This window comes from Chelonoidis abingdonii, chromosome 9 (assembly GCF_003597395.2).
Source record: "Chelonoidis abingdonii isolate Lonesome George chromosome 9, CheloAbing_2.0, whole genome shotgun sequence".
NCBI classification, from domain to species: domain Eukaryota; kingdom Metazoa; phylum Chordata; order Testudines; family Testudinidae; genus Chelonoidis; species Chelonoidis abingdonii.
In genome coordinates this window covers 81,304,367-81,321,452 of record NC_133777.1, presented here as the reverse complement: position 1 = coordinate 81,321,452, position 17,086 = coordinate 81,304,367, and the positions used below count along the sequence as shown (strand labels likewise).

Genomic DNA, 17,086 nt, shown 5'->3' with positions numbered 1-17,086 from the left:
AAAAAAGTATATGTGTTAAAGGTTAAACTATACTTAACCTTAACTCTGACCCACAAACCAGTCACTAATATATATGGTACCTAAATGTTTTCTTTGAGAGGATACTTTTAAGAGAAAATATATTACCAGTTAATATATTTTGTCAAACTGGCAGTTGGACATGTTTGGTAAAGTGCTTACAATATTCTCAAGAAGAAAGCAGTTATGTGTGCCATATACTGGGAGGCAGTGCTGCCTAGTAGATAAGGCTCTGGAATAGGGGATTGAGCAGTGGTAATAAATAGCCAGGAGATCTTGAGGTTCTAGCCTTAGATTTATTGCTGTTATTAAACATTCATTTTCTAGTAGCAATACCAAAATCCTGACTGAAACCCCGCTGTACCAGGTGCTGCACAAACCCAGATCAAAGACTATTCCTGCCCTGCATGACTCACCAGTTGACACTGCTCTGCCATTGGCTTTGGGCAAGTCACTCCAGTGATCCATGCCGTGGTGTCCCCATTGGTAAAAGGGGAATACTTGCCCTCCTTTGGGGAGGACTTTGATCTATAAATGCTGAGCTGTATTCTGAGGAATTACGCACACCATTACCAATGGAAGGCAAAACCGTGTAGGTTTGTGGCCTTGAATTTGAGGCTGATCAGTGCAGGTCAGTAACTAAGTAGTTGCCATTAGCGACCTTAACTGGGGGGTTTTAAGGAAGGTTGTTTTCTTTTTCCATCTTTTATTTGTTGCTTTTGTATAGGTGCACGGATATTGCACTGAGCTACATTAAAAGAACAAAGGCTCTGATCTATCCAACACCTCCTAGCATAGACCCTGTGCCCACATAGAGTCACAAAACCCAGCCACTTAACAGAAGGGACATGGTCCTGCAGACAAGCACAGTGCTTCTTACTGCAGCATCCACATGCAGAACCTGAGCCATAAAATATTTTTGTTTCCCCCTCCACCGCCACCTCTTTTTTTTTTTTTTTAAAATACAGGTACAGAGGCAGGACCCAGATGCTCATCCTTTGAGTCTGCAACATGCCACTCCAGGAAGCACAAAGCAGACCTGAAGCTGTGTTAAGTGACTAACTAAGGATTCCATTTGCACTGGAAAAGGAAAGGTTATTTTCAAATCAAACGAGTAACATGCATCGAAGACAGGAATGAGAAATGTCTCTCTCACAGGGGAAAATGCTTTGCAGCAATTGGCTGATTCAAAATCAACATATTGAACAGATTTTTTTAAAAGGCAGTTTTATCCCATTTAAAGGGATCCTCTCAAGTAACTACACTCTGCACAGCAACACTCTGCCTACATGTTTTTGCTAAACTTCATACAAGGAGAAATATTAATTCAATGTTTCTGATTCCACTGAAAAGTTTTGTTCTTTAATTTGAACTTTCCACTGCAATATTGGAAATGGGGGACTGATTCTGCAGTCAGATACCCGCTGGGAGATTCAAGCCTGGGCAGATCTGACTGTGGGGCCCAAAGTACAACTTTGTGATAGTGCCTGAAAACCAGAAAGGGCTCCAAACTGCTTCCTCCCCATCTACACAGTCATTAAATTGTGTCAGCCCTAGTTCAGTGGGCCCTGCTGCAGGCAGCTATTTATAGTAGTGAGTAAATTTTCCTAACAAGCTTCCATCTTAAATGATAATTATTTCCCTGCACACACATTTATTTTACAGAAAAATGGGAATGATTTTAAAGTGGGTAGGGAAAATTCAAGACAGTTTTACACCAAACTGTTTCATATGCTCCACCTATCATCTCAGGTGGCACTCAACAAGAAATAGCTGGAGACCTTCATGTTGAGAAAAGTAACTCTTAGATCTAGCAAGTTGATTGATCACATCACAGAGTTGCACAAAACCTTTTGGAGGACTGCTATGCTTGGTAAATACTTATCTTGTCCTAGGCTCCCAAAGGTTGCCCTAGCATTCATCTTTTAACAAAAATGGCTAAAACAAACTCTTCTAGATGGAAATGGAAAAAAGCCTGTGACAGCTGACCAGAGGAAGCTGCTGCTAGCTATAGGGCTGAAGTGCGATTCCTGGCTTAGTCTGCGATAGGCTTTGGAGGTTAATTTTTCTGTATTAGAAGAGGCTCTCTACTACCATAGAATAGACAGAGCTGACTATAGTCTGACCTTTCAGGCTCACCTCTCCAAAGCACCCTTGATAAGTAAAAGTGAAGAAAGAGGGACAAATTCTGCTCTCATTTACAAGGGTGAAGCTCCCTTTGAAACGTAGGCAGTTGCATCTACCAAAGACTTTCAAGAGCAGTAACTAGAAGTAATGGAACGAAAAAGGAAAACAGGTTGAATGTCAGGAAACCTTTCCTGTCAGTGAGGACTACCAGGGTCAAGCTCTCACTCTCAGCTAGGACCATGGCAGGTCTCTCAGCCTTGACTGGAGCCTCAAGTCCCTCTCCATTTCACCCCTTTCCCCACCGCCTTGCCTTGTTCCACCCATGTGACAGAGGCCTATAAAACCATGAATAGTGTGGAGAAACTGAATAAGTGTTATTTACTGCTTCACACAGCACAAGAACCCTGAGTCACCCAATGAAATTAATAGGCAGCAGGTTTAAAACAAACAAAAGGAAGTATTTCTTCATGCAATGTACAGTCAACCTGTGGAACTCATTGCCAGGGGATGTTGTGAGGGCCAAAAATATAACCGAGTTCAAAAAAGAATTGGGTAAGTTTATGGAGGTTAGGGTCCATCAATGGCTATTAGCCAAGATGATCAGGGATGTGACCCCATGCTTCAGGTGTCCCTAAACCTCTGACTGCCACACTCTGAGACAGGACAACAAGGGATGGATCACTCAATATATTATTTTCTGTTCATTCCCTCTGAGGCATCTGGCACTGGTCACTGTCAGATGGACCATTGGTCTGACCCCATACGGCTGTTCTGTTCTTACTGATTTTGCCACACATGGGAGCTTCCTGAGTGTGTCACTGGTGTGAGAGGCACGTAGCCCTGTTGTTGTAGTTAAGCATTCCTAGTATTCGATATTTGTCCCACCCTAAATACAAGTAATTCTTCATCAGGGGTGGGGGATGACAAACTTTCCTTGTTTCCTGCCCAGACCTTCACGCTGCTGACACACCTGGAGCCTACTGCTCTTCTCTGCCACTGACAAGGTATTTTAGGTGCCTGGTGCCATCTATACTGGTTGTCAAGGGAAGCCCGTTCTGGAGAGGATTTTCTTGTCCTATGCTCTTCAGCAAATAGTCAATTTGTGCATTGCATACACAAGCACTGAGGGCAGGAAAAGAGATAACACTAGGGTGTGCCATGCACATGAGAGTTCTTTTCCCTGTGCCTCGTGTCATGTGGTGGCCCTGCCTGGGGCACCTAGTGGCAGGCTGAAGCACCACAGGCATTTGCCTCAGTTTACCCTTTTCATCCATGAAAGGAACAGTCTTTCAGGGCCTGATACAAGCCCATCTACGGTCACACACTATACATATCAACAAGTGCAGTAGCCCCTCACTAACCCTGTAATAAAACCATTTTCCAGTTCCTGCAGTAAACATCTAAAGATACAGCCAGTTTTCCCAGTTCCTCTCCAGACACATCCTCACCAAGTCACCTCTATTCCCTGTTCCTTTGGCCTCCAAGCCAGGGCCCCACCATCCAGGGCTTCCTGCCTGAGAGCAGCCAGTCTGCCCACAGCCCTTCACTCAGCTCCCTGCGGGTGCCAATCCCTATGCCTCCCTGCCTGAGTCCTACTGTGCTTGGGGAGATCCACCCTCCCGCAGCAACCCCCCTTCTTCCAGGCTTGGCTTCCGCTCACCAGGCTGGATCTTCCTCTTTCCCTTAGGGGCTGCTGTCCCAGCCTCCTGCTCGTCTGGGGCTCCCAGCTTTGGGCTGCATCTCCTTCAGCTCAGACTCACCCAGGCTTCCTCCCTCCCTCCAGAGCTCAGTTGCCTTAGGGGTCAACTGACCCAGCCATGGGGCACTGACCCTACATTAAATGACAAGTACACAATGTCCAGTCAGGAAATGGGTCAAAATTTCCCTGAGTGGCCAAAGCCAAGCCCACGTCAAGCCTCTAACCACGGTTTCTAGAGTCTCTATGCAGTGACTGAAGTCCCCAGCACAGCCCACAATCAAAGATTCAAATGGGTCTTTGCCCTTATCTTTTGCAGTCAAGAATCGGAGTGTTTTGCTGGGTGAACAGCTACCAGGCCCGTGGCATCACTGGCGACTGGCGGACCAGCCTGCCCTCCTCAGTGCTGACTGCTTGGAAACCAGAGGGAGAGGGGCAGGAACAGCAGGAGCACCAGAGTAAACAAGGTGCTAGAGGACATTAACCTTTTACATGCTGCATTATCTAGACTGCTTTGAACAGGGCTAGCGAACATGGGCCTTACAACACCAACTTCCTCCCTCAACAACTGGGGCAGGGGAAGATTAACACAACACTGGCCTGGAGCAAACACAGCTGTTATTTGAAGCTTTAATGTGCATCACTGTAGCATTTCTAGTGATGGGCCTGATCCAACCCCCTGAATCCAGCCAGCCATCTAACTTTGGGGATGTTTAGAGCCAACCTTTACACCTGAGGTTAATTTCTATTTATGTCTGGTTTCTTTGTTGGCACCCACTTTTAAGGCAGGATTTGAATACTCGCATTATACCCATTTAACTTGCACCAGAAGAGAACACTACTACTGCTTAGACATATCTCAGGCTTTATAAGACCATCCATCCCTCCCCATGGTAGCAGCACTTTCCACACAAACACAAAAATAATCAGTTTCTTCCAGCAGAAGCAAACTTAACTATGCAGTTGGTCTCTGATTCAGAAACAGATAAGAACAGAAGACCCCTTACCTACCTTGAGTAAGGCAAAAACAATGGTTCTAACAGGGCCTGAGAGAAGCTGAGCTTGTATTAAGAGACTAGCACAACTGAAAATCTAGGTAACCCTACTATTAGGAACAGGTGGCTGTTATCTTCCCATTTATATAGGGGAGTGTATGAAGTGGAGCTAATGGCAGTTTGCCACTTAAACTCCTGCAGCTACCTGCATCAGGTTTGTATATGTCATATGCATTTAGGGAGAGAACTCAATGTGTGATTGATAGATGGAAAGCCTCTTCCCACCATGGGGAAGACAGACTGATTTACTGTCTAGCTATGCTATGATTCAAATGCACATTTTTGGCTTGATGATGTCTGAATCTTTGAAAATAACTGAGCTGGTTTAGAAGGCATTGGTGATGAGCAGTTGTGGAAATAAAGTATCTGATGGGAAGCTCTGCTACAGAGCATAAAGTCAGTGTGAAAACAGGGAAAACTGGAAGACATAGTGGGTTGGAACTGGAGTCCGGGATACTTGCTAGTTCAAATCCAGCATTTTAGTAGTAAGCTCATTTATCACTAGATGGCTGCTTGGTCACCTATGTGAAATGTGTCTGGGGCCTCACTCCCATTCCCAGAAAACAGGTGTCCAACTCACCAAAAAAAAAAAAAAAAAAAAACCCACCACAAGTGACCCTTGTGGGTAGTTCTAGCTGAGGAAATAAGAATGTAAATAGACATAAAGCCTGATCTACCCTGCTGCCCTGAAAGCTGGTGCCTCTGAGCTAGAATTGAGGCCCACTGCATTGGCTAACTCGCTACCAAACTAAATTAATATAGAAAAGGAATACTGGTGAAATAAAAGCAGCTGAGGTTATTCTCAGAAAAGGCAAAATGAGACGCTTATTCACCTTTGTCAGAGGCCAGAGGGAACATTCTTTTCTTCTCAATTTTTATCTGACTTCTGAAAACCATCTTGTTTAGGCTGGGTTTCTTGGACTTACAAAGCATGACTCATGAAGTGACTAGAAGTGAGTTCTGGGTGGTCTGATTGCAAGGTCTTTTTAACAGGACACTGTTTGAAACCACAATGAAGGCCGTTGGAAGTGCTGATTTATAGTTACCAAACAATGGTCAGGTTCAAAAGTAGTGCAGGGGCTTGAGTTCACAGAAGATTTAACTTAAGCAGTGAGAATCTAGAACAGGGTAAGGACTAAAAGGTCCTAGTTAAATATATTAAAGGACCCAACTTGGCAGTGAAAAACAAAAGTGGATGTCTTAGTTCATAGCCTCTTCCTAAAACCTAAATCACATTTCAAGAGTTGCTGTCAACTGAAATTGGATTCCAGATTTATTAATGGAAAAGTGTGCATGAAATTTAAAAAAAACAACCAACAAAAAAAACCCCTAGATGTAACCATTCCATTGCACACTGGGAACCTGAACGCTACCACTGTGCTATTTCATGAGGAGCTGTGATATTGGCCAGGAACTGGGTTCAAGGAAAAGTCACTAACATTGTCCAAGCTGAGTGAAGTGCAAAAATGAAACAGTGCACGGTAAATGGGATGTCATTCTATTTTATAAAACCGAGATGTTATTAGTATCACAGGTAATTACGTTATAAATAGATGGAACCTGACTTTGCAGTGCTGTGTCTAGGAAGTGATTTACACCTGTCGGTGGTAAAGCTATCAAATCAGAATGGTAGCATAGGCCTCAAAGGATGACAGCAGGAGCAGTGCAGTACAGAATCAGACCCATGGTTTTCATCTGGCCAGGGAGGGCAGGAGAATGTCCTATGGCATTCTACACTATAGTAAGTTCATCTTTATTACTGGGCAGTGGCCTGCACAGACTTTGGGTCCTGGGTACTTTGGCGATACAGAAGTGCATGTTGGGACTTGTGGTCTCCACAGGCAGAACCTGGTCCACATCAAAGGTTAGAGGTAGTACAAACTGATCTATTTTATGGAAGCCCCTTTGGGCTTCTGGTAAACTGCCATTTTGGACCCCCATGTGAAAAAATGTGGGTGCCCTGCTTAAAAGGAGACCATTGGCTACTAAAGCCCTAAATACAAGCATGATAAAAAAAGAACAAGTTTTATACAATGTAGCACTGCAATTGTTCTCATGACATGAAAGAGTAAATGAATAATGGAAACAGGAAGGGTTTTGGCTTGGGTTTTTTGTTGTTTGGATTTAAAATATCCCCCATACTGTTTTACCCGAACACCGAGGAATTTGCCAGTGCATGTGAATTAGAAAATGAAACAAACCACTCTTTTTTTCATTGCTCAGATAGACTAAAATGCATGAAGGCTGGAGTTTTTCAAATGGGCAGAGGCATTCAGTGTCCAGCTCTCACTGAATTTCAGTGGGATTTGGACTTTAACTATGAAAAAGGCAAAAAGAACTTTGAAAAAGGTAAATATCATAAATGGTCAACAGTAAATTAGACTTTTTTAAAAAGTTAAATAATCAAAATTACTATCAGAAATGGAGTGAGGGAGAACTGTTCTTATTTTAAAGAAGTGACATAACATGAAAGCGGCCTTTTAAAACACTGCATGGGACAGATGTAGCCTGTGATGTAGCTGGTATGGCCTTATGCAACAAAATAGGCAAAAAGAAAAAGATCAGTACAATATCTCAAGAGCTGGCTTTAAATGATGTTTACATGTTTTGACACCATCCTGACAACAACAGTTGAAAAATAAACAGAAAAATAATGATGTACAATATTAATATTTATGCTGCATGGCATCAACCAATCTGGTCCCAATTAAGTATCATGTAAAATGTGATTATAGTTTGAAAAGTGACTGTGAAAATGGCACCGTGGCATTCCACGCTTGTGGCTCACTGACTTCCCAATCAAGTTTGCTTATTTTAAGGCCACAGTCAGGAAGACAGGATACTGGGCTAAATGGACCATTGGTCCGGCCCAGTATGGCTGTTTTTATGTTGTAAACTCACCCTGGGATTTGAGAACTGAGCAGTACTCTGCCTGGCTTGTGCATCCTCACTCGTTGCTACAAAAAAATATTGGATTGGGTCCCCCAAAATCATGACATTGACTTAAGTTCATAAGATTTTGAAAAAAAATAATAAGTTTGTTGCTCTTTTGATGTGCCTTCTAGTTTATTAATTTTTCAGGGTCATATTTTCAAGCTTTTCTCTGCAACTATGAGGGCTAAAAACGGACTTTTTTAAATGAAAGCTGAAATTCTCACCTAATCACAGGACTTCAGAAACTGAGGATTTATGAAAACAAATATTGGGAGACTCAAAATCAAATGGCAAGAGGTAGCCACATTAGAAATGAACAATGCAATTATCAACTGTACTGAGAACAATTCAGGAGCCAGAAAATTCCCAACATTCTCCCACAGCTGGGTGGGCTTGGGAGTGCTAACAGGAATAAAAGGTAGGAAAATCGTATCTTTCATCAAAAAAGTAAGCAGATTTTACCCTGAATTCACAAAGGGTGCAGAGCTGCTAAGGCAGAAAGAGCCTTTTATTCAGTCCCTTTTTCTGATCACTTACAACAATGCTCTGCAGTCTTAGCTTAGTGGCTGAGATATAGACTAGAACAGCAGCAGTGCAAGCTTCCTAACACCATGGGGCCAAAATGCCTCAAATGTAGTTCAAAAGTGACTGGAGATCTTGCAGGCCTCCCTTTTTGGGTGCCTGATCTGAGACACTTAAAAGGCATATGATGTTCTCAAAAGGGTGCTCAAGCACTTTAAGAATGTAAGAACGGCCATACTGGGTCAGACCAATGGTTCATCTAGCCCAGTATCCTGTCTTCCAACAGTGGCCAATGCCAAGTGCCCCAGAGGGAATGAACAAAACAGGTAATTATCAAGTGATCCATCCCTTGTCGCCCATTCCCAGCTTTCTGAAATTCAGGCTGCTTCAAGGTATATCAGGTTGTGCATTCCAAAAATGGAGGCACCCAAAACTGCCAGTCACTTTTTAAAATCTTGGGCTTCTCCACAAAGAACTGGAGAGAGACTGAATAGCTACAAGGCCTTGATACTGCAAACTGATCCCAATGGACTTAATCTCTTAGGACCAGGCCCCTGATTGTATTCTGTCCTTTCCATCAATCCTGTCACCCATTAATTTGCTAAATGTGTGTGTACACACATACACCCCTCACTACATCCCAATCAGCGTACTTGTTTTACCAACTGGAATACAGACCAGCACACACAAAACTACATTTCTAAACAGATTTTCTTTAATCCTTTTTTTCACCCTCTTGCTCTTGGCCTCCCTTCATGTATGAAGCACTGGAGACAACTGGAGCCCTCTAGTCAGAAAGGAGTTGATTTCTTTAAAATGAACTGGCATGGATTCGAGCCTGCAATCTTCACTCTCAAAAATCTAAACTGACTCCAGAATGCCTGAGGAGAGACTGCTCAGAACTTTATTTAAAGACAGAAAAATAATTGTTCTTCTCTCTTTGGAGGAGAAAAAAAAAAGACAATAAACCCCCCCTATAATGCGAATACTTTATTATCAATGAGTGACTGGTATTAGCTTTTTGTCTGGTATTAATAATATTTCAAAAAACCATACCTCAAAATTAGGGCTCTCTCCTATTTTTGCTGTATAATTTTTTTAAATCTGTATTGTAAGAATTATATAAGCCAAAGTGCATTTTCCTTTTTTTGTCCATATACACATTGCACCATACATAAATAATTACATTGTAAAAATGACTCCATAATTACAAGTATAATATATATTTTCATATAATATATAAAACTTTATATTAAATCTAGGTAGATGATATTTGGGATAGTCTGTGTTTCTTGCTCTCTCTCTCTCTTTTTTCCCTTTCAGCAGAGGCTGATTGTTATCTATTGTTGCTGAGTAATATCTCCAACCAACAAGGACATGACGTGATGAACTGTCTCGAGTAACATGGCCCCCATCCTTTAGCAAAGCTTATCCGAACGCTGTTTGGGTCGTAGGGCCCATCTGCATAATCCAGATCCGTGGCGTGCTGTAAGAGGCAAGACTTCTCATAGTCAAATACTTTTATCGAATAGCCAGGCATTACTTTGCGTACTATTAAAGTCCTACAATTGGGAATGTCCAGTGTTGGGGAGTTGACAAAGATAGGATGCTCGCTGCGATTGTAGGCCCACACACCATCCGGTTCTTTGCTAAGTAAAATCCCATAGCCGATTTTACTTCGAGTCCTTCTAACAGTCTCACTCCTATTTTCCAGGTTTAGCTGTCCGAGGCAGAAGCCATTTCCTTGAGGTAGGTCATAAAATATACTGACAGACTGTTCATACACTGTGTAGAGGCGTCCCACACGAGTCCGATGTTCCCAATAGGCAACGTTACACCAGTGGCTCTGCTTAATGGCATCAGGCGACATACTGGCATCTGTGAAGGAAAAAAAGCAAAGACACATTCAAGGCTGCTGCTATAGCACTGACCTATTTCAAGATACACACAAATAAATAACCCATTTAATCATTACTATCGCTTGAAAATGACACAAGGAAAGAAAGCCCGAGCTAAGCCAATCCCACAGCAGTCCCTCTGTGCCTAGATCAGGGCCATCTGAACGGTCTAAGCTGTGGGCCATTCCTGCGACTTGTCAGGATCCTGCAGATCTCACACATTACACTTTAACGTTTGTATTGTGATAGCACCTAAAGGCCACAAGCAAACTTATTGTGATAGGTGCTACACAGATATATAAACAACGGTCTCTGCCCCAAAGAATTTACAGTCCGAAAGACAAGACCTAGCAGGAGGATGATACAAACCAAAAAGGTCAGACTGGGTGGTGGGTTGGGAGAAACAAAATGAAAATGTAACAGGATGTGCAAACTCTTAGCTGGTTAGTAGCACTGATTACAAGTTAGGGGGCTGAACATGCAACACTGAGTCAGGTGAGTCATATTAACTCACATGAGTAGGGACATTAACAGCCTCTTAAATTTTTTGGAGGAATGGGAAAACTAGCCGACAGTAGAGATCTTCCTCTTTAACCTATGGGTAGGGGTCAAGGAAACTACAAGTCTCAGCATGCAGTGCTCTGTCCTGGGACACCGGAGCCTGGGATCTATAGCCTCCATGGTTTGCTTTTCAATATTAAAGGTGAGGACGGTCACAGGCCCTATAGCTCTTGTGACTCAAGTGCATGGTTTCTGACTTTAGTATCACACATCTGCCAGCCAACTGCACTTTCCCTCAAGTACCAACAGAACCACAGCAAGTTCCTTCATGTTACACCTGATGTCGGGGGGAGAGGAGAGAGTATTTTTGTCAGACTATCAGTGAATAAACTCCCATGTTAACTTAAACATTAATATTCTCCTTTGACAATCTAGGAGACTAAAGGACACAAAATATCTGTGAAATTTCTTCCCACTCACTTTTGAAAACAGAAGTTTCTTCAGCCAGGCCTTCACTTTCATAGTCAACTGAACATATAAACCAATGTACCTTGATTTTCAAAGGCAAACTCTTATTGACATGTAATGCACGGATATACCTATGAAATGTTATTACCTGTCGCGGTAAAGCAGGGGTCGGCAACCTTTCAGAAGTGGTGTGCCGACGCTTCATTTATTCACTCTAGTTTAAGGTTTCGCGTGCCAGTCATACATTTTAATGTTTTTAGAAGGTCTCTTTCTATAAGTCTATAATATAGAACTAATCTATTGTTGTATGTAAAGTAAATACAGGTTTTTAAATGTTTAAGAAGCTTCATTTAAAATGCAGAGTCCCCAGACCAATGGCCAGGACCCGGGCAGTCTAAGTGCCACTGAAAATCAGCCTGTGTGCTGCCTTCGGCACGCGTGCCATAGGTTGCCTACACCTGAGATAAAGGATTAGAATGCAAGTATATTCTGGAAGATTTCTCCTGGCTAACAATCTCTGACAAAGGCTCTGGTGTCATTCTAGTGAGAATAAGAAATGTGAGGCACCCTTTCATGCTAAGGGTATAATATTTTCCATAAAACTATACAAATATTTGTATATAACATTGAATTACTCATCTTCCTGACCAACAGGAAGGCCTCTTCCTTCTCTGAGCCATGTTCAATGAAGAATGGAAGTATTGGGACAGCTGGAGGCACCTTTAAAGTTCAGGCTTATCACTATTTACAGTGCCTCTAGAAACTGCACAGGAATTCACATCTCTAAAAGGGGCCCTAAAAGGTGAAACAGGCTCTTTCCAAACACGTAATCCTGATGCTTACAGGCTATTTTCCAAAAAATCCACTTTGTGATTTCAAGGATGACCGTATAATAAACAGAGATTCTTCATCCATAGTCTCCATTTTATTTGAGTCAGCTGCATTTCAATTAGCTTTAGCTTAGATCTTCCAGCTACTACTGATATACAGCATACGTGCTCCACATCAGAGTTCTCTCAGCATTCAAAATACTAACGAAGAGCACAGATTAAACCCATCAGAGTAGTGAGCTACGCATACTTTCCTTAACCTATACAAAGCTCTTTTTTTTTTTTTTTACGGAGGTTAACTTTGCAGTAAGATTTTTCTGCTTCAGATTTGTTTAGTCCTAAAATGGTTTACTTTGTTGGCAAAACTATGTTTAGCTACAAGTGCCATGCTTAAATAAATAAGCAAACAAAAAATTAAAGAAAACAATTACTTCATTTGTTACTGCATGTGGGGACTGGTCTTTTCATAACCAATCTAACTTGGCCACTTCTGTATAAAATACGCCTAACATTCTTGTTCTGGGCAAGGGTCCCAGAGCTATAAACCCGGCAAGGAGCTCAGCCTTGTTCTATACCCTGCATTAAGCTCCCTGACAATATATCACAAGACCGTAGCCTGTTGACCTCTCTGCCTTCATGCCATCAAATCTGATTAACTAACACACAGGGTGATGCCATTATTTTGCTTCAGAGACTCTATTAAGGCACCGGATTTAAAGCACAGGCCTACAGCCCCATTTCTTTTCATTCTCAAATTACCCTGGAGTGGAATGGGCTTTCCTTCCCATTAACAGTCTTTGAATTAAGCTGCTTTGTTAAGAGTTTATCCTGAGTTGTAACTATACAACTTTAATAGGGGGAAGCGGGAAGGAGGAGAAAAATGGTAGGTAAACAGGCTTTTCCACCTCTAAACATAGAGAAGCCTGGCAAAAATCTGGCTGCAAGCACTGACTGCTGCAAGATAAGGATGGGGAATGCCCCTTTATGTGGATGCTCATGAGCTGTCACACACACCAACCTCAACGGAAGTATGAGAACGGCTCTCCCCATCCCTCATACATCTGTATATAGAATCTCCAGGACCCAACACACTCATGCATCCATGTGAATGGCTGCCAAGCAGAAGCTTCAGCCCTGTTTCTACAGAGTCCCCACCCGGAGGTTTGAAGGAATTTTCATTGTGGGGAACAAGACATGCTAGATGATTCCCTGCTGCTTAAGGTGGCTTATACAAAGGAGCAAGTCAGTGCCCAGCGACTACTAAAAATTCAAGGAAACATCCTGGCCCCATTGAAGTAAAGGGCAAAACTCTGTTCACTTCAATGTGGCATGGATTTCACCCTCAGAGTCCTCCAGCTTTTGAAACCTGTTTTCCAACTTCCTCCATAAAAGGCTAGACAGGGCTAAAAGCATCTTTTGGCTCCATGACTGCTCTGGTTGTAAACAGGATTTCTCAGAAGCTGCACCCTCAGTAGCTCTAACACTTAAACAAAAAAATTCATCCAAGCACCTTTGATAAGCAAGCTACTAAAATTTTGGATGGAAGACAAGGTAGGATCCTGGGGCTGAATTTACTCCTACATTACACAGGCGATGTACTTCAGCTAAGATTCTTCTTCTCAGGATCTTAGAAACAGAACATGCATAAGGCCTATTAGTTAATCCAGCTCCCATGACTGTTCTCAACAGTACATTTTCTACTCTAGTTTGTACAGCCCCTAGCAATGGGGTTCCCCCCTACCCCAGGGAGATATTCGGCCTTAATTTCTCCCTTCTTACTTTTGCCCTATTATTCCAAGTGATATTCCTTGTACCACCCTAAATACTTTCTATTTATCTCATTACTACCTGCACTATTCTGTGAATCATTTCTGTGACCTGGTCTGTATCTCTAACAATTTCAGTTAGGGGTGTGATTCTTTGCTCAAGTAGTTACATTGGCACATCCCCCACTGTGGACACAGTTATACTGGTATGAAGACGCCTTATACCAATACAGTATATTCCCCTTCCCTTGCATCCACATTAAGGGGGTTGGGCTGCTTTAACTATACTGTTAAAGCTTTACGGTTTGTGTGTGCAGACGAGCCCTTCACCAATTTATACAGATGTAGCTCTTTTAGTCTTTTCCTAACGACCTTTGTTTCAAAAATTTATTTGATTCTATCAGTGAGGCTTGGTGAATCTGCAAGGAAACAGAGGTCCCCAGCTCCACTGTGTACTGCGGCCTGGCCAACAAAGGGAAAACAGAAAGGTTAATTCAAAAACCACTGCTGGTTATGTCTTACTCACAAGAACAAAAGAAAGTAGCAGCACATATCTTGATCTCCTAATCCCAGCTCTGTGGCTAAAAATCCAAAACAAGGAGACAAAGGAAGTTGCTGTAGAAAGCTCAAAGTTGGTGTGCATTAGCGAAAGCACTGTATTTCTATACATACTGAGTGCAGAAGAGCTCTGGCTTCCCTGAGAGTGAGGTTGGGGATGGAGTTACATTTAGGCCAAGTGGGATGGTTGAGCAGTAAACACACACTGGATTCACTGCAGCTTCCCCCCTTTTTCTCCACCCCAATGCCCATCCAGTAACACTCAGTATCTTTCAACCAGCAATGGGGGAAAAGGGGAGGGACAGGAGGGAAATACTGGCAATGGTAAGTTAATTTTGTTGGTATAGGGTATTATATATACAGAAAATAAGACATTCGTGAGTTTAGCAATAAATACACCTGTTTCTCACTAACACATTCTCCATTCCTGAGCTACCTTTGATATTTAGCTTCCTCATCCAGGAGCCCAAATTCCACCAAAATCTTCCTTTGTAACAAATGGCATACCAAGTCCAGCTCTGTTACACCAACGTACACCAGTCACCGTAGCTTTCCTGAAGTCAACGGAGCCGGTCTGCTGTTACGGATTGGGAAAGTCACTTCAGGGCCGATTCGTAAGGGTATTTCTACAGATAGGTATTGAAATACCTTTAAAAATCTGACCCTTTGTGCCTCCATCCCCCACTTGTGAAATGGGGATGTTAATACTTCCGTGGGGTTCTGAGCCGGAGTTCACGAATATTTGCATGGCACTGGGTTACTATGGCGACGGACCCCTTAGAAGTGCTAATAAATAAAATAAATGAGAGCATGTGCTAGTACTGATTCAGTTTTTATTTTTTTAGATCCGTAATTAGCACGAGGGGAGGTCAGGTTAGAAGTTAATGCAAGCCGCCGTTCCTCGCAGGCTGGCCCATTCCTTGTTGAAGCAATTAAAAGGGGAATGAGTATTAAAAGTGCTCTCCTATTTGAGCTGGAAATACCTTTCATGCTTCCTGTTTGGAACGTCCACTGTTCAGCCTGAGAAAATGAGTGCCCAGGCTGAAGAAGAAGGGCCTTTCTGAATGGTGCCTGATCTTCAGCATAATATACAATGCTTCTGAATATGTACTATGGATTACGATGCCTTCAATTGTGTTCAAGCTACCTGTGAATTAGGTCCCTAATAACGAATGTAATAAGCACTGAACAGCACAGCTCTGAAAACAGCACCCAAACACACTGAGCCTTCCCTTGCATACCGCTTGACACAGGAGTCTTACAACAGGTACTGAATTTCTAGCTTACATATTTTTATGGGCCCTATTACCAAGGTGTCTGAGCACCTCCCAATTTTTAATGCATTTAGCCTCACAATACAAGTTGGAGAAATATTATTATCCTCCTTTCTTACAGCAGGGGTACTAGGCAGCAGAGAGGCTATGCTCCCTGCCCAAACTCAAACAGGAAATCTGTGGTAGGAGCTTAAACCCAGATCTCCCCATTTGTAGGCTACTCCATAACCACTGATCCATCCCTTGGTGTGTGTCACCTCCCTTGCCAGTCTTTCAAAAGCCACTTAATTTAGACAGGAATTTAGCAGCAATTGGATGGAAAATTTTGTCCAACTTTATGGCACCCCTACTTTAAAAACAAGTACATTACCTATCATTATGAAAAGGTTTCAATCCAGCAGTGGAATGAGCGGAACTACTGTCACAATGAAAACAACAATATAAGTTTAAACGACTGCTTATCGATCTTTTTTCTTTTCACAATAAGAATCACTGTCAAAAGACAAACAGCTGCACAATGGAATAACTAGCGAGAGGTTAATGTTGGAGCTGCAGTTTTCAAAATGGCATCAGGAAGTTCCATGCCCAAATCCCACAGAAACTGAGAGTTAGTTGCTTAAGTCACTTAGGTGCCTTTGAAAATCTCAGCCTGAATCCAGAAAATCAGCAAGTTATATAGGCTGGACTGAGAAAATGGGAGTCTTTTGTTCTGACATTGAAGTCATACCCATGTTTTTCATCTATACATTACAGATGATGTCTTTAAAACTGTATCCCCTGCCATTCTTCATATGCACACACCCAGAGACGAGAGAGGTTTATTCAGCTCTTGACTAGCTCACAGGCAGTCACAAGGTTAGCCCTTCACCATCTCTAAACCCCAAATGGCATATCGCATTCTTGGATTACAATTTTTAAGTCCAGCATTAGAAATTAATAGGCCTAGCTATAAAAAATCTACCACTGCCTTCTGACACACTGAGCGTTAGCATGGAGAGGCTGTGTCAAACTGAATACAGTTAATTGTCAAACCTTTGGGCGGAAGTTAAAGTTCCTGTTCAACTAAGAAAATTATTCTAGGGAAGTAACATCCAGCACAATCACATAACTTAGCCCTTTGGCTCGACACATCGCACTGACCTACATAAACAAAAGCACCCTTACAACCTGTTTGCTTTGGGCTCCAAAGCAAAAAATGAATCCCAACTCCGGCAAATTTCCCTTCCATCTTCCTACAGGGCTGGAAACAGCTCAGTGAGTCACTATATCATAAAGGGCCCTTCCAAGTTCTCCAGACTGTTCACAGCACAATGAATTTGTAAACACTGAAGATTTTTTTTCTTTAACCCTTTGACCAAAAGCCTCTATCTCCTTTACCACCTCGAAAGAACCTACAGCCCATGGCTTACGGGGGAGTTAAATGATCAGCACGCTTACTC

At 42.4% G+C, this 17,086-nt stretch overlaps 1 protein-coding gene across 1 annotated transcript in view; it reads right to left on the bottom strand.

The window, feature by feature from the left end:
- Window positions 1-9,361: 9,361 nt before the first annotated feature.
- Window positions 9,362-17,086, bottom strand: part of SMAD6 (SMAD family member 6) — an 84,809-nt gene continuing 77,084 nt past the window's right edge. The window contains exon 4 of the mRNA XM_032766072.1: window positions 9,362-10,230. Within this exon, the coding sequence (XP_032621963.1) occupies window positions 9,689-10,230 (542 nt within the window). The 3' untranslated portion in view covers window positions 9,362-9,688. The remainder of the gene's footprint in view (window positions 10,231-17,086) is intronic.